Source organism: Mesoplodon densirostris, chromosome X (genome assembly GCF_025265405.1).
Source record: "Mesoplodon densirostris isolate mMesDen1 chromosome X, mMesDen1 primary haplotype, whole genome shotgun sequence".
Lineage (NCBI taxonomy): Eukaryota > Metazoa > Chordata > Mammalia > Artiodactyla > Ziphiidae > Mesoplodon > Mesoplodon densirostris.
The window spans coordinates 124,205,712-124,231,771 of NC_082681.1; the positions used below are offsets into that span (position 1 = coordinate 124,205,712).

A 26,060-nucleotide genomic window follows, 5' to 3' on the forward strand; every position below is an offset into this window, starting at 1 on the left:
CCTTGTAGATTTTTAAAGCTCGGACAGCAACTACACTGTAGAGTTTTCCTAATTCTCTATTTTAGAGGTTAAGAAAAGGGTCTAGCTACATAAAACTCGTCTTCTGTCACCCAATCTGAGTGGCTGGTGCCCCATCCCTTCTTTCTTGAATCATACAATAATGAAACACTTTTTTAAGGCGCAAGGAACAGTATCTACAACTGTCTTTGCACTTGATAGGCATTAAGGTCACATGGACAACAAAAGAATACACAGAAGCTGTTAAATTTATCATACATATTTACTTAATCTATACAGAATTGAGTAGATAAAATCAGATTCACATTAGTGAAAAATCTCTACAAAATGTCTTTGAAAAGCAAAACAAGACTGCCTCTTAACAATTCATATCCTCATGAAAGACGTGGGCTGTAAAAATAAAGCAGTGTGTTTAGCACAAACTAGAAGATATCTGCATCATTTTTTCACAGTTATTTCCATCTACAGTCTGAAAGAGGTAGATTTTTCTGCAACACCTGAGAATTGAATTGATAACCAGGTGTAATAAAGGCAGTTGCATACATAACAACTAAAAAATACTGGTCTCAAGACCAAGAAATGTACTCCTACAAGTCTGAGGATGAAATGGTCCATTATCCAAGACCCAAAGTTTTCTCTACTCCTTGGAGTCTCCTGCCACTATAAATAATATACATCAAGATTCCATGATGGTGCAGCAAATGCAGTTGAAGCAAATTTGACATTTCAATCTTTCCTGGGCCAGCCTTAGTAGCATTACAGTGTTCTAGAATGTGGTAGAAACAGGGTGTGCTACAAAGCCACAACACTGGGCTGGCGAGGTGATTGCTTTAGGAGCATGTCCTTCTCAGAGGGTCCCGTTTGTATTTATTCACAGGGTAATGGGAGGAGAGATTCTGAAAGGATACCAAATGCACCCCAGAGAGAATCCATGTCCTTTAAACACCATGAGAGCATCTAGCTAAAAATACACAGTAAGCCAAAAGCAGCAGGCCAAGTACTGTAAATCACGTCGCTTTATAAAGCCCTTGAAAATATGCAACAGGTCCGTTACAATCTTCCACACAGGACAAGCACCACAAAGAAACGTGGCGGGCTACACAAATGGCTTAAGACAGTAAGAGCTGTACATCCAGCAGAGCGCTTGTGAAATGGGACCATTAGTACTAATTTTACAGTAGAGTGTATTTCTGATGTATACCTCCATTTCCTCTCAGGGAAATGAGTCCAATATTTCATTTAGTAACCGAAGGGGATATCTATAAAAGGCTGTTGGAGGAGGATGTGTTTGTTTTTGCTTCCGACTCATTTTGACAGTAATTAGATAACCAACTTTGTGGGTTTCTTTTCCTTCACTGTCTGGCCCTTTGATTAACATGACTGATGGTGGAAGCTTAGATATAATCCACCACTCCAGGCGCTGTTGCCTATCTATTGGACAGTTTTCAATTCTTCAACCCAGTTTAGACCGTGAACGTGACAGGACAAATAAAACATTAACAAAGAGAAAAACCCTTTTAACTGGACAGAAGAGAGTTTATTCGGTCCAGTAAGCAATATAAGAAGTGTCAGTTTGATAGTTTTGCTCAGTGGAATGTGCTAACACCAGTTCTAATAGAGCCTTTTTATTTCATAAAGTATTTCAATGCAAATTATACCAGGGACAAAGTCAAAACTCTCATCAGTGCAGCCTGGTTAATGATGTGTATAAACTCGACCACATGTGACATTGTGAAGAACAAAGGAACTTACAGCAAATCCAAAAGTGATGTGCTGCATTTTCAAAGCCCCCCATTCCAAGTGTAGACACCTTGATAATACTGGTTTTTACTAAAAAAAAAAAAAACAACAACCCAAAAAACCACTAAGAAAAGGGGCAGAAACAGAATGAAAGCATAAGTAATAAATAGATCCTGGCTATTTAACTCTGCCAAGTTTCCTCAAAGTCAAAAATGCTGGTTCCAGTCTTTGTTTTAGAAATGGAATCAGTTTCATTTAGTTAGCATGATCATAATTAAAATTCCCTTTAAAAAACCCTGGAGAACAATGCTGTTTGGACTGTCGGAACAGTTGGACACCAACTTTCAAGCAGCCAGAAGGTAGTGGAGGGACTTCCGCTTAAGGAAAGCTACACATGATTTTACCCTCCTCGTCCTACACTGACTGGCGAAAGACTGTCAGTGGCAGCTCTCCGTGGGAAGTGGAGGATGTGTACCCAAATCCCGAGTGAGAAGCAAACAAACCACCAGGCTCCCCACACAGCGGGCATCCAGGTGGTCCAAATTCAGATACTGCTTCTGTCCTGAAAACAGAGCGGTGGGACTGTTTTTTTTTTCTTTTTAAAGGAGAACCGCACTTTCTACTGGAAATGCCTCCCTCGAATTCAGGGACATAGATATTTGTTGTCCTGATTTTTTTTTTTTTTTTTCCCGGCGCTACGCGGGCCTCTCAGTGTTGCGGCCTCTCCTCCTGCGGAGGAGCACAGGCTCCGGACGCACAGGCTCAGCGGCCATGGCTCACGGGCCCAGCCGCTCCGCAGCATGTGGGATCTTCCCGGACCGGGGCACGAACCCGCGTGCCCTGCATCGGCAGGCGGACTCTCAACCACTGCGCCACCAGGGAAGCCACGGTGGGACTCTTTTTAATCACATAAACATTAGCCCTGTCTCTCCAATGATTTGCCTGTATATTCTACTTTGTTTAAAAGTTACACCTTTATGTACAAGTCTAGGTTTGTAGCCATCTCAATTTGTCAAGTGATATAATATCAAAAAGCTAATTTGAATCAAATATGCTATGCTTGTTTCTGACCCAAGCCTAGAGTTTTTTTACTTGGCATTTAAAATGGGCTATTAAGACAAATATCTAATCATCTTGATATTTTCCTTTGAGTAATATTAATTGGGGGGGCAGGATGTTTAAACGAGTATTGTTTTCACATCAGGAACCATTATCAGGGACTTCCCTGGCAGTCCAGTGGTTAGGACTCGGTGCTCTCAATGCTGGGGCCTGGGTTCAATCCCTCATCAGGGAATGATGATCCCACAAGCCGCGGGGCAGGGCGGGGTGTGGGGGTGGGGAACCGTTATCAGAACAAAGTTCCCTTGTAATGGTCAGCCCTGGTGAGTGACATTTTAATTCGGACAATTCTGTGCAAGCAGCAGGGGAGAGGGAGAAAGGCAATGAGCACATGCATTCCGATGAAGGGGAAAGAGGCAGATGTGCAACACAGCTGAGGAAAATGTAGAGAGTAAAACTATTCAAACCTGCCAAGCAGCCTCCTGTACCACATAAGTCCAGTAGTTCTAAGAAAATACAGATATGGTAGAAAAAGTAAGAAAATTTTCACCACAAAACCAAGTTACTACTAACAGAGAAAGTTATACACAAAATAGAGCTCTCGATACAGTGATCATACTTGATCTCAGTCAACTGACTCGATGCTGGGCCCAGCACCCAGGGACTCGGCCTCCGGGCTGACACGGGCAGTGCTTTGCCAGGCGGCGCTGGGCTCCTCGGCAGAAGCCGGGGCAGCACAGGGCTGGGCCCGGGGCGGCGCTGGGCCCCCGCCCGCCGCCCTCCCCGAGACCTGCTCCTTCAGCACCTCCACCTTCTCACTGAGCTCGTTCCTCTCCGTCTGCAGGGCCCTGCACAGCTTCTCCAGCCGTTCCAGTTTTATGTGAAAGGCCTTGTACTCTTTATCTCGCACAGTTTTCTGCAAAGAGGAAAAAGCAGGATTTATGTAACCCAACTGAATACGAATTAGGTTACGGGATACAGCAAATTTAAGTCTTTTGAGCCGCTTCTTGGGTCACCTCTTGGACATGTTCAGTTTCTTCAACACCTCCCAACGTCCCGCCACCTGCCTTCTGCACACATAGCCACAGACACCAATTAACGTGGTTCTGGGGTGACAAAAATGAAATTCCCTGTCATGTTTCTTAAAAAGAACCAAAGCCCACTTTTAAAAGCATTTTGTATTGATGAATTACTAAGGAAATTGAAGATACTCACCACTAAAGACTAGCAGATAAAAAATGAAGGGCCTGCTTACAAAAGAGGACCACTCATCTTATTTCCACCTAGATTTCTCTCGTTTTTACCAATCCTCAGACGAGAACAGGATTTAAGATGTGATATTTAGTGTTTGCAAACAGTACATCTCAGCTTCGTAAGACTCGCAAAAAGTACTATGCTACCTTTTCGGAAAGAGTAAGTCGAGGGGCTTCCCTGGTGGCGCAGTGGTTGAGAGTCCGCCTGCCGATGCAGGGGACGTGCGTTCGTGCCCCGGTCCGGGAGGATCCCACATGCCGCGGAGCGGCTGGGCCCGTGAGCCATGGCCGCTGAGCCTGCGCGTCCGGAGCCTGTGCTCCGCAGCAGGAGAGGCCGCAACAGTGAGAGGCCCGCATATCGCAAAAAAAAAAAAGTCGAGGTGGAGAGAGAGGCACCCAAGTCAGTGGCCTGTGCTGGCCAGGTGGGCGCCTGGTCGGAAGGCAGATTTCCCAACCCTCAGCCCCAGACCCAGTCAATCAAACGCCGGCTGAGCGGTAGGAAAGCCCACGTCACCCGGGGCTCTAGCTGCGACTCCTGCTGGGACAGATCCCACTCAGCAGCTCTGGCCAGAGCCCTCGGCTAGGACGGCAGCGTCACAAGGCACGTCCCCCTGCCCTGTCGGCTACCTGAACGTCATGAGGCCGCGGGAAACCACCTCACCTCTTCAGCCATTTGCAGAAGTGCTTTGTTATTGTTTTCCCATTTGGTCCGCCATATTATCGTTTCTTTTTCCAGTTTTTTAATTTTCTTTGTCATCTGCGAATCGACACAATTGCAAATTTAAATTCAAGGTTCCCGGGCTTCCCTGGTGGCGCAGTGGTTGAGAGTCCACCTGCCGATGCAGGGGACACGGGTTCGTGCCCTGGTCCGGGAGGATCCCACATGCCGCGGAGCGGCTGGGCCCGTGAGCCATGGCCGCTGAGCTGCGCGTCCGGAGCCTGTGCTCCGCAACGGGAGAGGCCACAACAGTGAGAGGCCCGCGTACCGCAAAAAAAAAAAAAAAAAAAAATCAAGGTTCCCTTATCTCTACAGCCCGCCCCACCCCCTGACCGTCTGAGCGGTCCTTCCCCGCCCCCATCACGGTGCCCAGGGCACAGCTCATGTCACAAGCTCCCCGGATGGCGGTGGCAGGACCAAAGCGGGGGTTCATACGATGAGAAACCCGCATCTCATCTCCTCAGTTTCAGAGGCAGCAACACCTAGAGGAAGCTGCCCGCTGGCACGCTCTGAGCGCTCGCTTCAGGCCGAGGCCAGCCCTCCTTCCCAAGTCATACCAAAAAAACATCTCTGTTCCTGAATTTTCTGTGCATTAACTACTTCACATGAGTTCTGGAAGGATCCAGGTTTCCCCCTCCTCCCCAGGATGGAGAGCTGGCGCTCTGCCCCGACCTCCGAGGCTGCAGCCGTCTGGGAAGCAGCAGCAGCGGAGGGCAGGTGAGGGACCAGGGACCAGGGGAAAGTCGTTAACCCTCAGCTTCCCTTATCCTCAAGACTCACATGACCGTTCCACTTCAGATTCTGCTAAAAATAAAACGGGTCCAAAAATCGGGGGAACGTTCTTAACCGACGCTGCCAGAACCCACTTTTCATAAGTTCAGAAGATTTCGTTCCAGCGCCTACGAGGCCGGTTCTCGGGTCCTATGTGCCGTGGGCGCCCGCTCCCCGGCCCAGGGGCACCTCCGGAGGCCGTCTCCGGGTCCCCACCGAGGGCTCCCGATACCTGAAGGAATTCACCGGAGCACTTCCCACAGCCAAACGCTCCCTGAAATACTCTACCCTATGAAGGTCAGGCGTTTTTGTTATTTGTAACAAGGAAGGCACAGAAAGGGTAACAACTCACCCGTGGTCACACAGCGCCACGGCCTCCCCTGCCGCCCATCCCTAAAAGCCCCCGGCGTAAGGATGAACGTGTGGATACGTGCGCGTATACTGGTTCTTAGTTTAATATCGAGAATACCGCCTTCCTTATCACAGGCAGGAAAAAAAACCAGACGCCAAAAAATTGGTTTGCTTGAGGGAGAAAGAATTCAGTGGGAGCATAAACAAAGAAGAAGAAGAAGAAAAAAAAAAGCTAAAAAGGTAGAAACACCGATCTGTATCGACCAACCAAAATATGTAGTTACTGTTCTGGGCTTGGTTGTCTTCAAATAATTTGATCTCCAAGGGCATCAAGCTTTGTGAAAGGGGTGTGGGGTGGGGCTGGGAGGTATCACCTGAAGCAAATAAAAAAGACACCGCTTTACTGCTAACAACAAATTGTATTTAATAGAGGAGTTAACTTTAATAAAGACAACTGTGAGGGCCTAGAGATCACTAGCTACATGGGGTACTACTGAGGGCAAAGTGACTAAACATGATGCCACTGGAGGATCAGAAGAGATGAAATGAAGACAGTACAGTAAAAACATGAACTCATCCAAGTAGCAATCATGCTTAAAATAGCTTCTTATATAAATTCCCTTTTAGGCAATACTCGACTAAAAATAGGCAAATACCTTTTCCATTTCCTGCCGGAAGGTTGTAAACAGTTCATTACTTTTTGCCATGGTAGTCTGGAATTCTTCAAACTTATCCATATAAAGAGAAAGCTACAGAAAACAAGTATAAAAAATTCAGAGTTCTAGGTAAATGATTTAAAATCCCAAACACTTTCAAAAAGAACATAATATGGTTAAACGTTACCTGTTATAAGCGACAGAAATAAGAACAAATGCAAACCCAATCCTCGACCCCAGACATCAATGGCTGCAGTTCTAAGAACCCACTGAAATGCAGTGAAACTTAGGAAGTTATGTTAACCTCACCATCTTTAGATGAAACTGTTTAAAATGTACAAATATTTATTAGCTCCATTCCGCCAATTATAATAAAAACTGAAGTACGTGGAACAGCTATAAATTCCATACAATTAATCCTTTATGAACTACCTCCTCTCCTTATATTTGAAAAATTGTCCTTGGAAAAAGATCATTCTTTTAGAATACCACCTGCACAGTTCCTAGCTTGAAATCAGGGATATCTCTTTTCTTAATGTAGGCAGGAAAATGAAACAGAAGCCAAAGGACTGGTGTGGTTAGGGGAGAAAGATTTCAGTGGGAGTATGGTTAAGAGAAAAAGCTGAAAGAGGTAGAAACACCGATTTTTCTTTTAACTCCCACCCTTAAGGAATTTTTATTCTAGCTGGGAAAATAAGGCACTAACCGATAAGGCAGGCAGAATTTAGAACACAGAATCACCTTCTTCTCCCCCACTCCCCCAGAAGCCGGGGTCGGGGGAGGCACAGTAGGGGTCAGAATAGAATAGTTAGGGAAGCTCCTTGTGGCCGAGGCCCAAGCTAGGTCTCAAGGGCAGGCTGAATTATTTTATTTCAGACAAGGCGGGAACCCTGAGAGCCCACCTAATGTAACTGCATTATTTCAGGATGAGGAAACAGGCCTGGAGGAATAAAGTGCTTTGCTCAAGATCACACAGCACATATAAAGAAAGCGGAGAAGAAAAGATCACCAGAGGCCAAGAAACAGCGTCAGCGATGCCTTTCCACCTTCAGCAGTGCTGTGTGCGGAGCATAAAGAGAAGCCAAGACCAGGGCGAGAGGGGAGATGCCTGGGAGGGAGCGGAGCAGCCGGTGGAAAGACAGGAGGCCAGCTCTGCTGTGTGGGAAGGAGACGCGGACCAAAAGCAACGCTCCCCATGGCAACAGGCCAGGCGAAGTGACGATGAGACAGCCAAAGCACGCCCCCAGGAGGGGGAGGCTGAGGGCCAGGACGAACAGAAATTTCAGGGGGAAGAGAATAGCGCAGAGGATTTCCAAGCAGAGCAGTCCGTAGAGGGGCACATGGTGACAGAGCCGCCAGGGCCGCTGGCCTGGGGTCGGAACAGCGGCGAGGCTCGGGCACACTGGTGGAGCAGTTGTGTCCCTTGAGGGAGATCAGAAGTTACGGCGGTCGTAGCATGGTCTGTTTTTATCAAAGACAGAACATCCAGGTGGACTGTCCCGTCAGAGTTCAACGCTGGCCCCCTCTGGGTAATGAGTAAGTGGCAACTACCATCTTGGACTTACGGGCCTAGATTACAAAATTGGTCAAAACACACCAATGAGACTAAGATCATCCACAAAGCCTGGAAACGGACATGGCGGGCAAGAGCAGAGAATGAGACGGACTCTTGGGAAGAACAGCACATTTAGGGAGCAGGAATAGGAAGAGGCGGCAGCAGAGGAAACAAACTAATGATCAGATAACATGACTCAGGGCGACACAGATCACAGACAAGAGAAGCCGCACTGCTAACAGTACAACAGAACTGGAGCTGCCTGTGAACTCGGCAGAAGAGCCCTCTGGGGCCCTGCGTTAAAGTCCATCTTCCAAAGCCATCTATAGACTTTTTATACCTTTTCCACATTGATTCTCTTCTCCATTTATATGGACAACTGAATTTATAGGGCTAGTAAGGGGTTCAAAGTTTCCTAGAAGTATTCTACCACAATAACTTATGATGGAAAGCTCAAAAGACTCCTTCAATTGTCACTCCTAAGTTAGGCTAGCTTTATAGGAAATGAGTGTCACCACACTGTAAAACGTGCCCAAAGACAAACCACTCAAAAAATGTGCTCATAAAGACTCAGGCCAGTCTGCATTTTAGAACTAATTTAGAGTCCTTACATTTAAAAAACTTGTTGCATAATAAACTTTCAAAATGAATAATACATTTTTCATCAAAATGTAATCTACTTTTCTGAGAAAGGGTGAATTGTAGGTACAAATGCCTAATTTCACCTGTCTGTGAAGACATGGGAAGTCCTTCCTTTTCCCCTTCTTTGAGTGGGGAGGCATCTGCTACCCTTACTCCACACAAGGCACCACAGAGAAAGACTGCATTAGAACAAACCTAAGGGGTCTGGACTGAAAAGCAGGGAGGCAACGAAGAAAAGCCTAGGCCTAGACAGCTTCAGGGGTGAATTCTACCAAACACTGAAAGAAGAACAAATACCAATTCTTATCCAACTCTTCCCAAAAAGTACAGAGAAGGGAATACTCCTGAACTCATTCTACAAGGCCAGCATTACCCTGATACCAAAGTCAGATAAGACAGTACAGGCCAGATAAGAAAACTACAAGGATGGTTCAACATAGGCAAATCAATAAATGCGACACACCACGTTAATACAATAGAATGAAAGACAAAAATTGTATGATCTAATAGATGCAGAAAATGCATTTGGTACAATTCAACATACATTCATGATAAAAATGCTTAACAGGGAATTCCCTGGTGGTCCAGTGGTTAGGAATCTGCGCTTTCACTGCCAAGGGCACGGGTTCAATCCCTGGTCAGGGAACTAAGATCCCACAAGCTGCATAGTGCATCCAAAACGAAACAAAACACAATAAAACAAAACAAAGAAACGCTCAACAAACTGGGTACAAGGAAAGAACTTACTTAATATAATAAAGGCCATATATGAGAGCCACAGCTAACATCATACTCAAGAGTCAGTTACAGGCTGAAAGCTTTCCCTCCAAGATCAGGAACAAGACAGGATGCCCACTCTCACCACTTCTATTCAAGATAATAGTGAAATTCCTAGCCTGAGCAATTAAACAAGAAATAAACAGCATCCAAATCAGAAAGGAATAAGCAAAACTGTCTGTTTGCTGATGACATGATCTTATATATAGAAAATCCTGAAGACCCCACAAAAAAACCGGTAGAATAAATTCAGTAAGGTTTCGGGATACAAAATCAACATACAGAAATCAGTTATGTTTCTATACACTAACAACAAAATATCTGAAAAAGGAATAAACAGAAATAAATAAAATAATCCTATTTTCTATAGTATTAAAAAAATACTTAGGAATACATTTAACTAAGGAAATGAAAAATCTATACACTGAAAACTGTAAGACGATGAAAGAAACTGAAGAAGACAAAAATAAGTGGAAAGGTACCCTGTGTTCATGGATCAGAAGAGTCAATATTGTTAAAAATGTCCATACTAGTCAAAGCCCTATCAAAATTCCAATGGCATTTGCCATAGAAATAGAATAATCCTAGAATCTGTATGGAACCACAAAAAACAAACAAAACAAAATAGCCAAAGCAATCTTGAGAAAACAAAGCTGGAGGTATTACACTCCCCGATATCAAGCTTTATTACAAAGCTATAGTAACCAAAACAATATACTATGGGCATAAAAGCAGAGACATAGACCAACGGGTCAGAACTGAGAGCCCCCCCAAAAAACCCATATAGGGACTTCCCTGGTGGTGCAGTGCTTAAGAATCCGCCTGCCAATGCAGGGGACATGGGTTTGAGCCCTGGTCCAGGAAGATCCCACATGCTGTGGAGCAACTAAGCCCGTGCGCCACAACTACTGAGCCCATGTGCCACAACTACTGAAGCCCACGCGCCTAGAGCCCATGCTCTGCAACAAGAGAAGCCACCGCCAACGAAAGGCCTGTGCACCACAATGAAGAGTAGCCCCTGCTCACCGCAACTAGAGAAAGCCCGCACACAGCAACGAAGACCCAACACAGCCAAAAATAAATAAATTTTAAACAAAACAAAAATAAACCCACACAAATATGGTCAATAATATTTAACAAGGGAGCCAAGAATACGCAATGGGGAAAGGAAACTATCTTCAATAAAAGGTGTTGGGAAAACTGGATAACCATATGCAGAGGAATGAAACTGGACTGCTACCTTGTACCAGTTACAAAAATTAACTTGAAATAGGTTAAGGACTTAAACAGGAGATATGAAACTGTAAAACTCCTAGAAGAAAACACAGGTTAAAAAGCTCCTTGACAGTGGTCTTGGCAATGAATTTTTGGATATGACAACAAAAGCACAAGCAACAAAAGCAAAAATCAACACGTGGGGACTACATCAAACTAAAAAGTTTCTGCACAAAAAACAATCAACAAAATGAAAAGGCAATCTATGGAACGGGAGAAAATATCTGCAAACCATATATATCTGATAAAGGGTTAATATCCAAAATATATAAGGAACTCATACAACTCAATAGCAAAAAATAAATTTAAAAAAATGTTTTAAAAAATTTTAAATTTTAATTTAAAAACCAGCTTGAATAGACATTTCTCCAAAGACATACAAATGGCCAACAAGTACATGAAAAGGTGCTCAGCATCACTAGTCATCAGGGAAATACAAATCAAAACCACAGTAAGATATCACCTCACACCTGTTAACAAATGCTGGTGATGATGTGGAAAAAAGGGAACCCTTGTGCACTGTCAGTGGAATTGTAAATTGCTGCAGCCTACTATGGAAAACAGTATAAAGGCTCCTCAAAAAATTAAAAATAGAACCACCATATGATTCAGAAATTCCACTTCTGGGTATATATCCAAAAGAAATGAAAACAGGATCTCAAAGAGATATCAGCACTCCCATGTTCATTGCAGCATTATTCACAATAGCCAAGATATGGAAGAAACCTAAGTGTCCATCAACATATAACTGGATAAAGAAAATGTGGTGTATATACACAATGGAATATTATTCAGCCATAAGAAAGAAGAAAATCTTACAAATTGTGACAACGTGGATAGGCTTTGAGGACATTATGCTAAGTGAAATAAGTGAGACACAGAAAGACAAATACTAAATACTGTATGATATCACTTACCTGTAGGATCTAAAAAAGCCAAACTCAAAGAAACAGAGTAGAATGGTGGTTGCCAGAGTTGGAGGGCGGGGAGAAAGGGGAAGATGTTGGTCAAAGGGTACAAACTTTCAATCAGAAGATGAATAAGTTCCAGGGATCTCATGTACAGCATGGTGACTATAGTGAACAATATTGTACAGGGGAAGGAAGGGAGGGAGGGAGGAAGGAAAGTCGGGGGCCCCCATTAAGGTGGCCACCACCTCCATACTCTACCTGGGAGTGGAAATGCATGATCAATAGGCAGTTTTTAAAAATAGGTTACAGGCTCATAGCACAAAATTCTAAAGATTTTAGGTTACACTATATGAAAATGCCATTTTGTAGGTCAAATAAGTATCAGCAATTTCATATGGTTCAACCTCACAAAAAAGAACTAAAATCTGAAGATTTATCAGTTTTTTTTTAGTAGGAAATTAGCTGACACACATGGGAACAGACAGAGAAAGGGAGGAAATACGTGGGATACTGGAAGGAGGACCTGCAGATAGCGGGACAAACTGTCCCATCTGCCTGGCTCCTGGGACCGAGTGCTAAAACCAGGAAAGTCCTAGGCAAATCAGGATGAGGTGGTCACCCTAAACGAAGAGGAAAACTCCAAAAGGGATGTGTGATCTACTCTCAGGTCTGCTGGGAACAAGCAAAATCATCTCAGAGGAGATTCAAGGTATGTATCAAATTAACCATAGATTTTTTTCTTACAAATTCTACTACCCCTGCTGTCAAGTTACCTGCTGTTTTAGTTGTACTTCTTGTTGTTTCATTTGTTCATATTTGTGTCTTGATTCCGTTGCTTCTTTTAATAACTAGAAGACAGAAACATTCTGGCAAAATACTAATAGTCATTACAAATATGACTACAAGGTCCAACGACCAGATGTTAGGCTTAATCCTTCCACTCATCATTTTAGCAAGAACCACAAGTATATGAATGAAACATTCTGTCACATCAATTGCTAATTACCTGTATCTTTGATCTGTTCCATTGTTAACACTTAGGAATGTAGGAATACTCTTTTATTGCTTAGAAGAAGTACTCAGGAGGCCTAATAATAGGTTTACAAAACTCAGGGTTGAACTGTTGTCTTTTATTTTTATTTTTATTTTATTTTTTTTTTTTTTTGCGGTATGCGGGCCTCTCACTGTTGTGGTCTCTCCCGTTGTGGAGCACAGGCTCCGGACGCGCAGGCCCAGCGGCCATGGCTCACGGGCCCAGCCGCTCCGCGGCATATGGGATCCTCCCAGACCGGGGCACGAACCCATATCCCCTGCATCGGCAGGCGGACTCTTAACCACTGCGCCACCAGGGAGGCCCGAACTGTTGTCTTTTAGATGAAAATAATTAGAAGTCTAGTATTGAGCAGAAAACATGGCTGAGAATCTCAACATTATCTGGGTTATTTAGAAAGCCCCTCAGGGACGTCCCTGGCGGTCCAGTGGTTAAGACTCTGTGCTTCCACTGCAGGGGACACAGGTTCGATCCCTGGTCAGGGAACTAAGATCCCGCATGCTGTGCAGCGTGGCCAAAAAAGAAAAGAAATTAGAAAGCCCGTCTGCTCCACGAGAGGTAAGATGAGGCATTGTATGGAGCAGAACAATGAAATCAGGAACCTGGTTTCTGATCACATTTTTTTTTAAGCTGGGGGTGGGGGGTGGGGGGTGGTGATGGGATGGGAGCTTTAATTTATATACTTGAGTTTAAGAAAATTATGTAGTGAAACTGCATAGTAGGCAGCTGTGAAATTCAGTCCCTGAGGTAAAATGTCACACTTAGTCCAGTAGGTTTTGAAAAGTCCTTAAAACCAACCAGAAATATACGTATCGTATGTATTTATTTAAATATGTGCATCATATTTCTATCCTAACTTGGGAAATGACAACTGTCTCTCCAGTTATGCATGGGACAGCGCTGTCAGTTCACATGGAACGACCACGCTGTGTGAAAAATGTCTCTCTCTTAACCCTAGACTCGCACTCAGAGTGACATGTTCACATCATGAGGGCCATTCAGGATCCGAGTCTTCATACCTGGCTCGCCTCAGGGCCTAGGTTACTTGAGTGAAATCTGGATGGGACAGTCCTCATTATCATAACCACTTCTGACTTTTTTTTTGGGGTTAAAGTTAAATTTGCATGTGTTAAATATACATACCCAATGACATTCCACTGTATTCACAATTATTGACAGGCCATATAATCTGAGCACACATTCTGAGAATAATGCTGAGTGATTAGGATGTAGAGAATTCTGTTAAAATTTTTCAGAAAATTATACCAGAGTAAACAAATAGTTTCCCTAGTTTCAAGTTACTTGTTTGAAATAAACTGTAACAGTATGAAGGACATCCATGTTTGGTAAGCTTGCTATTAAATCGAATCCCCAAATTTAATGTCCTAAATAATGCTATAATTCTTAAACTTGGTGGCCATTATCTAAAAAGTGAAATAAATATTCTAAGCACAGAAAAGTCTAATCAGTGCAGGTCTGTGCACTAACTTGGTCTAATCTCTCCAGTGTATCTTCTGTATATAAAGTTAAATAGAACGAAAAGGCTAATGTTTTCTAACACACACATGCCCTTCACAATCTAGAGCAAAAAAACAATTAGCACAACCCAGTGCTAATTTAAATGTAGAATAAGTTTAAATGTTTTAAATGGCTTTGGTTACAATTTTGGCAATCATTTCTTTTTTTAAGAAATTGCAAACTTACAAACTCTCTCTCTCTTTGATGTTTCTCATCAGCTTCTTTTATCAGCTGTGTTGTCTGCTGCAGTTTGGCATCCACAAGCTGTTGCTGCAGTTCCTTATGTTTGAATACTTTATCAATGTGCTACGGGGAAAGTAAAATTTCTTCTGTCACTTAATGAGAAAAGGGACAATGACGAGGCAACACGACACAGATTACAAGACCTCACTCCCGAGGCTGCTTTTCCTGCTAACACCACCAGGGCTAATACCAGCAAGGTGCCTGTCTGCGTGCAGTGCTGGCGGAAGCCTGTGTCGGTATCCCTCCCTCCAGAGATGGCCCATCAGCACCTCAGCAGCCGGCCTCGTACCTTCTATTTTTGCCCTAAGGTGAAAATGAAGCTCAAATTGTATCAAGAAAAAGACGGCTAAGGAGATCAAACTGTTAAGCCCATAATATATCATACACATAATTCCTGGATATTTTTTTCTCCCCATTAAATTTTCCCAAATCTCTCAGTTGGAGGCAGCATGCTGTGATGGGAGGAATGGCCCCAGTCGAATTCTCCCCCATGCTGAATCTCAGTCCCCTCACCTGTGGGGGATAGCAATACCCACACTGCAGAACTGTAAAGGCCAACGCAATGGCTATACTATGTAAGGTGCTTGGTGCCTGGCACTTATCAGATAAATTTGGTAAAAGGTCAATATGATTTCCAAGTGAAATTATTAAGTGGTTATTTATGTACAATAAAGTCATCAGAACATCCCTCCCTGACCAAGGAAAGAACATTCAATAATACTCAAACTGAATAAGGCTCACAGGTAACGTGATTTCAACATACATAGCTTTCAAATTTTCTACATCTGTAATGTGGCAGACTGTCATATTAAACAATAAAACAATAATTTTAAGAAAAGTGAGGGCTTTATAATCTAATAGAAAATTTATTCTCTAGGACAAAAAAAGTTTCTTCAATAAACACACTGTAAGAATAAAAAAAGAGAGAAAAGGAAATCTTTATGTTAGAGACTTGACACATACCAACCAGTGAAACAGATGGGCTTTATCTGGATGATTCAAATAGGTTTTTCCTTTTTTTAAGAAAAACGGGGAGAAAATCAGAAAAATTTAAATGATGACTAGATTTTAATATTAAATAATTACTGCTAATTTTTTAGGTATGAAAACGGTATTGTGGTCACACCTAAAAACGAATCTTTAGTCTTTCTGAGGTACACCCTCAAATATATATGAATGGACTGATACCTTGGATTTGCTTGAAAATAACCCAGGGGAAAGTGATGGGAATATAGTTGAAACTGTGGTTTCATTTGCTAAAGCCAGGTGATACAGTCTCTACTTTTCTTCGTTTATAATTTTCCATAATAATAAGGAAAAAAAAAGGTAAGCAAAAAGCATCGAGAGTGATAAAAAGAATATCTTTAAAAAAAACTAACAGTTTTTCAAGGGCTATATGGAAAACTCTTAATTAATATAATCTAAAGTTTGCCTTGAAAACTGGATAAAATAACCCACAGAGATGCCACAATCTTTTTTTTTTAATCAGCTATTTTAATCTATCTCTATAAGGGATACAACACACATAAGAGAACATTTTACTAACTTAAAAGGCAGGGGATGTGTCATTTAAAGAACCTAACCCTTTGTTCCTGCCCATTTGACCTCTAAAAGGGAGGAACTTTAAAAAAGCACATGATTGCCTATTTGCATTTAATCTAGACACCACGCCCAGACTTCCCAACTAGCTTGTAGAACTCTTAGTTGGAGGCCAGTGACCAAGATGAGGTGCCACAGACCCTTCCAGTAAACTTTTTACTTCAACTGGGTGTATAAGGGTTTAGAAATAGGTTCGTTTTTTTCTCCCAAATACTATAAAACCTCCACTAAAAAGAAATATCTGAAACACAGGCATAACGGAATGATAGTGTAGACCATACAGATTATCACAGACGTCTAAAATACTGTATATTTTGGGGCCAAGTACTTACTCACTTTAGTCTAGACAAGGGGAAAGTCTACGCTAAAATTACAACCTTCCAGCATCACACGGAGGATGAGTAGTGCTTAACACTGTCTCCAAGAAACTGCCTCACGCACCCAAATCCACTGACTTCTGGGCCATGAGTATGGTCCCCACGAATCCTGCGAGGGAAGGCCAGACTTGCACCACGCATACACCGAGGTTCTAAAGCGCCCTGGGGCCAGGAAGGGTTTCAGTGAACGCTTTTGGTTCGCAGGGAGGGGACACCCCAGTCGCCCTACCTCCTCCCTCAGGGCGTACTGCTCGATGAGCTTCTTCAGCTTTTCGCCCAGCTCCACGTTCTCCTGGCGGAGCTTGGCGTTGTGTATGTCGTGTTGCTCCAGCTGTGCCTGGATTTCATTCAAAGTGATTTGGAAGTGCGCAGTGGCCTCTTTCCGTCTTTCTTCCTCCTCTCGTGCCTGCTGCATATTTTCTTCCTTATTATCCAAAACAATTTCTGTTAATCGTACAGGCCTATAGATGGCACAGACGCCCACAAAAGACACTACTGCCATGTGAGTTCACTGCTTGCTGCCCTGAAGTGGTGCTTCTGAACTAGAATTCCTTCCCTTTATTTAGGACCGGAAGGCTCTCGTTTGAAAGCAAACAGCTTCTCCTAGGTAGATAATCAGAGGCGCCACCTGCCCTGCTCTACAGTAAGCGCTCTGTGGCCACGCTGAGAGACAAGGAAGGAGTGTCTCCAGGCAGCCAGCCCCCTCCACACGGGCTTCCCAAATACCCTCCCCCTGGCTACTCTTGCAGGGCAGCATCTGAAATCAACCTGGAGAGGGAGATCCGTTCCTGCCCCTTACTTTCTGGGTCACACCTACTCCCTAGATGGCAAGGGACAAAAGGAATCTGCATCTTAAAAGCTTAGTCCCAACTCTTGCTCAGATCCAAGTGCTAAGAGACCTTTACGTGTCTAGTGTCTAAAGCGTTACCAGTCCAATCAAAGTGTGGACTTGCTATGGGGAAAAAATACAACTCAGTTTCATGAACACCAAAATCCAAGGATTCAAAAGCAAAGAAAACCTAACGGCTCCCACATCAGGTAAAGATCCATTTCCCAAGGGCTCCTGTGTTCTAGGGCCTTGGGTGCCAGCCATGGTGGAGGAGTCTCACAAGCAATCCGGCTCAGTCAAAATCAAACCACAACCGCATGTGAGGACAGGCCCACCCCTGCGGCTCTGCCTTCTGCCCTTCTTCCTCTGTGGGTACCAACTAACTTTTGGGTACCCGCTGCTTTGTCTTTTAATCAGCCGAGGAATATGCGCTCTTTTAAAAGTACTTGGCAATGGGGAACTGGAATGGACAAGGGTGGCCGGTGATGTAACCAACGAACAGCCCTTGAGGAGCTCAGGGGGCCTTTCCCTTCCCTCAAGTCTGCCCCCACTCGGCTTCTCATTTCACATCCACTTTTCACACATGCTAATGAACGACCTCAGTGCTCACCAGGAAACTGCAAATCTGAGCTTCCTAAGCCATGGCGCCTAGTGGGAAAGCTGTGGTCTGAACATCAATCTCATCTAGATTCCCCACGAGCAAGTATGAGGTGCGTTAAGAAGCACAAGGCCAAGCAAAATAGAACGGTGGCATCCCTGTCTCCAAGGAGAGACAAGGATTTAGTTCAAATAGGTACACAGTGACTATAAATCAAGCTAAGCCAGTCCCTCCTGAAAAACAGAAAAAGGAACCAGATTTCCCTGGTGCTGCAGTGGTTAAGAATCCACCTGCCAATGCAGGGGAGAGTGTTCGAGCCCTGGTCCAGGAAGATCCCACATGCCACGGAGCAATTAAGCCCGTGCGCCACAACTACTGAAGCCCGCGCGCCTAGAGCCCGTGCTCCACAACAAGAGAAGCCCGTGCACTGCAACAAAGAGTACCCCTGCTCACCGCAACTAGAGAAAGCCCGTGCACAGCAATGAAGACTCAGAACAGCTAAAAATAAATTTTAAAAAATATATAAAAAAAAGGAACCAACTCACCTTTAACGTCTTATTGTGACGCTGAAGTTCCCTGCAAAGAGACTCGAGTTTGCTTCTTGCCAAGATAGCCTTGCTGTGTTCACTCTGCAAATGAACTTTCTCTTTCACGATCTGGGCTTGCTTCTTCTGCAGCATCTTCATTTGCTTCTGAACATTCCTGCTCTCCTCCAGCTAAAAGTAATAAGCACTTTACATTTAGGAAATACAGCGAGAACCTTTGAGTTATGGCTGGAAGAATTACAATAAGAACTAAGGAATACATTTCCAAAAACCCACAGTATTGTAGTGTAATATTTTATTTAAACTGTTTCATGCCATGCTGCCCTGCCAACCTTCTCTTTTCCCATTATGGTAGGAGAGTAAGCAAATGATTTAGGGTAGGAAAAAAAACATTCTTAATCTCTTTATTTATTTATTAAAAACAAAAAAAAATGACGTTTTGGACAACTTTTTAGGAATCAACACCATAAAGTTACTTTCTTGAAAAACACACTCAAGCTACTTTATTGAAACGATCCTCCAAATTAAAACTCAATAAGCAGCACTCAGTTCTTTGCAAGTGAGAGGGGGAGCACTGCAGCTGTAGGTTTGGAGCAAATGCGTCTGTTTCAAGGTTACACCAACACTAACAGATAAGATGGCAGCCTTACTGACCTGTTAACTGGAGAAGGAAAGGATGCTGAGTCACTATTTCAAGAGCAAGAGCGACACCTTGTGGCCTCTCAAAACATACCCCACATCCTTACAGGTGAGATGCTAATAGCTATTAAAAACACCTTTACGTTAATTCGCCCCAGAAAATAATTTTGTTTTTGTAAAATACTCTCGTAAAGTAAGCTTACTCAGGACCATGGGCTGCAGGATCTGCACACACTATCAGTAACTCCACCGAGGGCTGGAACTCCCCCTGCCCTCCCTGGATTCAAGGTAACCACAACCCTGAATCCTGGGGTCACTATTCCTTTGCTCTCCTCCGTATTTTATGTCATCCGTGTGTGGTCCTAGAAGAAATTGTTTTTTTGTTTGTTTTTTGGTTTTTTTTGCGGTACGTGGGCCTCTCACTGCTGTGGCCTCTCCCGCTGTGGAGCACAGGCTCCGGACGCGCAGGCTCAGCGGCCATGGCTCACAGGCGCAGCCGCTCCGCGGCATGTGGGATCCTCCCGGACCGGGGCACGAACCCATGTCCCCTGCATCGGCAGGCAGACCCTCAACCACTGTGCCACCAGGGAAGCCCAAGAAATCGTTTTGATTTTAGTTGTTCTGACTTTATTGTGGCTACTGCAACTGAGAAACCAAAATTTAAATTTTTCTTTAATTTAAATGAACTCAAGGGGCTTCCCTGGTGGTCCAGTGGTAAGGAATCTGCCTTACAGTGTAGGGGACTTGGGTTCGATCCCTGATCAGGGAACTAAGATCCCACATGATGCAGGGCAACTAAGCCCTCACGACACAACTACTGAGCTCGCATGCCTCAGCCAGAGCCCATGTACTGCAAACTGCAGAGCCCACGTGCCACAACTACAGAGCCCTCGCGCCCTAGAACCTGCACACCACAACTGAAGAAGAGAAAACCCGTATACCACAACTAGAGATAAGCCTGCACACTACAACGAAGAGCCCGCGTGCTGCAACAAAACAGCCCACATGCCGCAACGAAGATCCCGCGTGCTAAGACCCAACGGAGCCAAAAATGAATAAGTAAATAATAAATAAATCTTTAAAAATTAAAATAAATGAATTCAAGATTAAATGGCCACATGTGACTAGTGGCTACCATTCTGGACAGCACAGCTGAAGACTACACTGCTAGGACTCATTCAGATTGTTTGCATGTAGCTACAGAACAGGGACCAGCAAACTTTGTAAATGGCCAGAAAGGAAATATTTTAGGCTTTGCAGGCCACAACATGTCGGTTGTGTCGTCACTGTCTTTTAAACAACACTTAAGTAAAACCATTCTTAGCTTGTGGTCAGTACAAAAACAGGCCTTGCTGGCTTTGGCTCTCAGGTTGTATGCTATTTCATTTTAAAAACTACTCAAGGGGCTTCCCTGGTGGCGCAGTGGTTGAGAGTCCGCCTGCTGATGCAGGGGACATGGGTTCGTGCCCCGGTCCGGGAAGATCCCACATGCCGCGGAGCGGCTGGGCCCGTGAGCCATGGCTGCTGAGCTGCGCATCCGGAGCCTGTGCTCCGCAACGGGAGAGGCCACAACAGTGAGAGGCCCGCGTACCGCAAAAAAAAAAAAAAAAAAAGTAAAAACTATGCAGGGACTTCCCTGGTGGTCCAGTGGTTAAGAATCTGCCTTCCGGGCCTCCCTGGTGGCGCAGTGGTTGGGAGTCCGCCTGCCGATGCAGGGGATACGGGTTCGTGCCCCGGTCCGGGAGGATCCCACATGCCGCGGAGCGGCTGGGCCCGTGAGCCATGGCCGCTGGGCCTGCGCATCCGGAGCCTGTGCTCCGCAACGGGAGAGGCCACAACAGTGAGAGGCCCACATACCGCAAAAAGAAAAAAAAAAAAAAAAAAAGAATCTGCCTTCCAATGCAGGCGACGCAGGTTCGATCCCTGGTCGGGGAACTAAGATCCCACATGCCGCAGGGCAACTAAGCCTGCATGCCACAACTAAAATGAGCCTGTGTGCCGCAACTAGAGATCCCACGTGCCTCAACGAAAGATCCCGCAGGCCACAACTAAGACTTGGCGCAGCCAATAAATATTTTATAAAATAAAATAAAAATATGCAGCACACAACACACCTTGTTGACCCAGTCTCTTGTCAATAGGCAATTGAGTTGTTTCCAGGTACTCACATCAATTCGCATATTCTCACACATGAGCTTCCTGGTATACACCATGCAAGAATTTATCCTGAGTGCAAACCTAGAACTGGGGTTGTGGGGAAGTGATTTCTAAATGTTCTGTTGCACATGACAATGGCACACTGTTTTCCAGAGTGGCCGGCACATTTACTCTCACACCAGCAATTTATAATAAATCATGTAGATGCACTTCCCCAAAACTTAATACGATCTCAATTCTTCATTTATGCCACTTAACACTGGACATAAAATAGCATGTTGCTATGGTCTTGATTTGCATTTCCCTGATTATTCATAAGATCGAACATCCCTTGTATGTTTATATACCTTTATGTTAAGATATCTTCGAATCTTGATGTTTCTCCACTTCTATGAAATGCCTCTTACACGTCTCTTGCCCAGTTTTCCATTGGGTTAATTGTCCTTTTTGTATTCATTTGTAGGTGTTCCTTAGATATTCCTCACATTGAATCTTCTACTGGTTATTATTTGTTGGAAATATGTTCTCCCCAGTTTGTAATGTGTCTTCTCACTTTCTTTTAAAATGTCGTTTGATGAATAGAAAGTCTTAATTTCAATATAGCCAATTTCTGAAATCTTTTCTCTGGTAGTGCTTTTTGTATCATAAGAAATCCTTCTCTTAATCCAAGTTTGGAAAAATATTCACCTATTAATATATTTAAATAAACCTAAATGATGCCTAAAATTTTCATTTAAGTCCTTAATCACTGTATATGGTGTTCAAGGATCTAAATTCATTTTTCCCCCATTAAGGATATCCACTTTTTAAGCTCCGTTAATTTCTTAAGGATGGTAAAATTCTCCCCTAAATGCAACTATAGATTCCATAAAATGCTCCTCAAAATCCCCAAGGGGTGCTTTCTTCCCATGGAACTAATAAGTTGAATCCAAAATTTTATAGAGAGTGAAGAGTTAAGAACAGCCAAGATACTTCTGATGAAGAGAAGATACACCTACCCAACCAGATAATCAAGATTTATTATTACACTATAATAATCTACACAAACTAAGGAATGGGAAAGAACAGCACCACTACGTACTTAAGGACGATGTTAAAGGCCTAATGGGATCCACACTTAGCAAGTGAAATGTGACAATTTCATAAACCCATGTTATCTGGTGAACGTGGCAGCCACAAGATCTACCCAGAGGACAATCCCCATCACAGCGCAGGCACCCCTCCAGCTGCTCTACAGGACTTTCCTACCTGTCTGAGCCACAAGCACCAGTGATGTCAGACGATGCTGTCACCAAAAGGACAAAGGACAGTGATGACAAAAGGGAAGTTTTCGGAATAACCCTCGGGAAAAGCCTACTCCCTTGATAGTCTCACTGCTATATAACCTATATGCTCTACCTTTTAAAAGAAATGAGTGTTGTTTCAAGAAACAAAGCTTTGGGGCTTCCCTGGTGGCGCAGTGGTTGAGAGTCCGCCTGCCAATGCAGGGGACACGGGTTCGTGCCCCGGTCTGGGAAGATCCCACATGCCGCAGAGCGGCTGGGCCTGTGAGCCATGGCCGCTGAGCCTGCGCGTCCGGAGCCTGTGCTCCGCACCGGGAGAGGCCACAACAGTGAGAGGCCCGCGTACCGCAAAAAAAAAAAAAAAAAAAAAAAAAAGAAACAAAGCTTTATAACATTTTCTGAAAACAGTACACATTTCGTCCTTCATATGCTCAGCACAAATCTAAATCAAAGAGAGGTTGCTCACTAAGCAAGTCTTCAACGTGTCACAACCTAAAATGAATGTAGCGATGATTACTGGTGCTTTAAAAGAATTAACCATACCCTCCCGCTCCCCCCCGACACACAAAACAAACGCCACAAACAAAACACCCTAGACCCTTGCTGCTTAAAAAGTGTGATCCAAGGGCTAAAAGTATCATCATCAACCTCACCTGGGAACTTGTTAAAATGCAGACTCTCAGGCCCCAGACCCAGTGAATCACAACGTGCCTTTGAACAACAAAAGTCCCAGCATCTGTGTGAGTCTAAGAAGGACTGCTCTAGGCCACTATCTGTCCCTTCTTCTCCTAATCCACGTGTGACTGTCTGCTGTTGTCCCAACAACACTGGGTCAAGTAGCTAACCTGCTACATTGCTTTTTCTTCTTTTACTCTTTTCTCCATTTTTTTTTCTTTTCCCTTTTTTGTTTTTGTCTTCTTTTTCTACCACTTCTCATGTGGATGGTTCTCTTCATGTGGATGGAACCAATAGGGACTGTCTTCCACAGCCAATGGAATTGTTCCTTTCCTGAAGCCAACTATCTGACCTTGTTGTGTTTTCTGCCATCTTTGCATTTGTGACTGTTCTAGGCCATTTTCGTTGATGCACGGGGTTTCCTGCTGCTCTGAACAGAAGGTGCCAGACTGCTGAACGCCAGCTAAGTGGGGGTATTCATGGACCCCTTTGTAAACTGAAGGAAAATATAACTGTAATTGAGTAATAATTCATTTTCAAAGCTGGTCACTGACAAAAAGTAGCGTTTACGACATGGAATAACTGCTTTAACAACAGATGAAAATGTGTAAACATTGCCCATGATAATTCACCTAAGTATTTCACAAAAGACATTAATTTAGCATATTAGAACCATTCATTCTAAAAGCTTCCCACAACCCTTATTTCAAAGGGTTCAATGGCTTCCCCATTCTTCAACTTAAAAGAGGACAGCGGTGTTTCCAGATTGAGACCGCTTTCATAATTTGACAAAGAGAATTAATGCTACTTGAAATAACTCAGGCACAGAACAAATGAGGTTAATTTCTTTGGAAGATGGAAAAAGGAATGCCTGGCACATAGTAGATACTAAATAAATATTTCCTGAGACACAGTATTGCTTTAGTAGACTATTTCACCTAACTCACAATTTCAGTCACAATGGTTAGAGCCTTTATCTCTACAATTCCCTTGGGAAAAGTTAACTACAGGAACCACTACACTCCAACTGACTGGCATTTAAAGCACCACAACACAAGACTGAGTTTTAGAAAATCTATGCTCTATCTTTAGCATTATAATGCTCTATATATGTAACACCTTACAAAATGAAGTCATACAAGCAACAAAAAGCCCCAAGAAGTCAGATTCTCCTATTCAATTCTGGAGTAAAGTATAATTTTACATTTAAAGCTACATCAAAAGCTACATCATATATTAAAAAGCTTATCAAGCACATACACATTTTGCTATACTTTATATGGACCTCACTCCCTTGATTTAATACTCACAAGATCGGCATATTTCTTACAGAGAGCTGCCAGCTTTTCTTCTGGAGTTGAAAGGGTGTTTAGGGCTTGCATCAATAATAAGACTTCTTTTCCTGATGATTAACAAGATAAGAAATAAGTCCCAGAAGAAGAATGAGATCAACCTGTAAATTCTAAATAACACTTCCTATGTTCTGACATCCAGGGTAAAATAATTTATGCCTATTAACTAGAAATAAGAGATTTGCTAGCTAAATTAAGAAAGCTATTTTTAAAATCTGGATCAGCAGGCACCCCTTCCTCCCCATCTCCACCCCAAATTTCTTCACTCACTAACACTGCGAGCTATTTGTGAAAAGAACTCTTGCTGAAGGCTTAAAAATTCCCTTGCTTAACCACTGATATCCAGGTTAAGACAAAGGGCAAGTTACAAAGGGCAGAATATTTTTATATGCTTCCTCCTAACCAAGTATGAATATAGAAGCAAGTTCAAAGGCAATTTCGGGTGGTACTCTCCGCCTAAGACGCTCATTATCATTGGTGACACAGATCTTTTCCTTTGAGCAATTTAAATAACTTCTGATGAGTTAGTAAGCATATTCAGTGTGTTAACCAAATTTAGTGTAAAAAAAAAAAAAAAGAAGAAGGATGTCAAGATGGCACTTCCCTTGGGAAAAAGAGCTGAACAGTATTTTAAGGACTCTGGCAGTGAGAAGCAGGTGACCGAGACAGGATGGAACAAATGGTGTTTTAAAATAAGTGATAAGTTTTATTTCTTCAGCTGGGTGGTAGGTACCATTTTTATTTTTTTAAACGTTCACTCTTCATGAAGGGTATTTCATTAAAAATACATATGTGATGGCAATTCCCTGGCGGTCCAGTGGTTAAGACTCTGTGCTTCCACTGCAGGGGGTACGGGTTCCATCCCTGGTTGGGGAACTAAGATCCCGCATGCTGTGCAGCATGGCGGGGGAAAAAAAAAAAAAGTGAAAATGACTTTGACTTTGGTATACGGTGTACAGATTGCTATGAGGAAAACAAGCAGGCTAACTTCAAAACAGAATCCTTTTCCATCCACAGAAAATTTTAGCAACAAATCCTCTCTCGTTTGGCCCAAGACCAATAAGAATTTTAAAAGAGATGACAAAATATGATTATTGAATATGATTAGAATTGCAACTTTTATGAAGATTTTTAACCTCACACTCTACCTGTTATTTTCTGAGATACAACTCATGTACCATAAAATTCACCCTTTTAAAGTGTACAGTTGAGTATAATCACTAAGTCGTACAACTATCACCACTGTCTAATTTCAGAAACCCCATGCCCATGAGCTCCCCAGGCTCCCTGCTCCAGGTCCTTGGCAGCCACTACTCTACTTCCTGTTTCCATGGATTTGCCAATTCTAGACATTTCATATTAAGTGGAATCATGTAATTTGTGGTCTTTTGTGTCTGGTTTCTTTCACTTAGCATAATAGTTTAAAGGTTCACCCACAATGTATCAAGACTTCATTCCTTTCTACCAC

The 26,060-nt window shown here is 43.3% G+C and overlaps 1 protein-coding gene across 4 annotated transcripts in view; it reads right to left on the reverse strand.

Annotated features, from left to right (window-relative positions):
* Positions 1 to 261: 261 nt before the first annotated feature.
* The window catches only part of TXLNG (taxilin gamma), a 50,380-nt gene continuing 24,581 nt past the window's right edge, over positions 262 to 26,060 (reverse strand). Inside the window, exons 3-12 of one of the 4 annotated variants that reach the window (XM_060087719.1) lie at positions 24,551 to 24,642; positions 18,487 to 18,657; positions 16,744 to 16,938; positions 14,482 to 14,601; positions 12,500 to 12,574; positions 6,567 to 6,659; positions 4,732 to 4,827; positions 3,629 to 3,733; positions 3,285 to 3,323; positions 262 to 1,848 (exon numbers count right to left, since the gene is read on the reverse strand). In XM_060087719.1, the coding sequence (XP_059943702.1) occupies positions 1,846 to 1,848; positions 3,285 to 3,323; positions 3,629 to 3,733; positions 4,732 to 4,827; positions 6,567 to 6,659; positions 12,500 to 12,574; positions 14,482 to 14,601; positions 16,744 to 16,938; positions 18,487 to 18,657; positions 24,551 to 24,642 (989 nt within the window). In that variant the 3' untranslated portion in view covers positions 262 to 1,845. Of the gene's footprint in view, positions 3,734 to 4,731; positions 4,828 to 6,566; positions 6,660 to 12,499; positions 12,575 to 14,481; positions 14,602 to 16,743; positions 16,939 to 18,486; positions 18,658 to 24,550; positions 24,643 to 26,060 lie in introns of all 4 variants that reach the window. The other 3 variants (XM_060087718.1, XM_060087717.1, XM_060087716.1) reach the window with 3 other exon arrangements.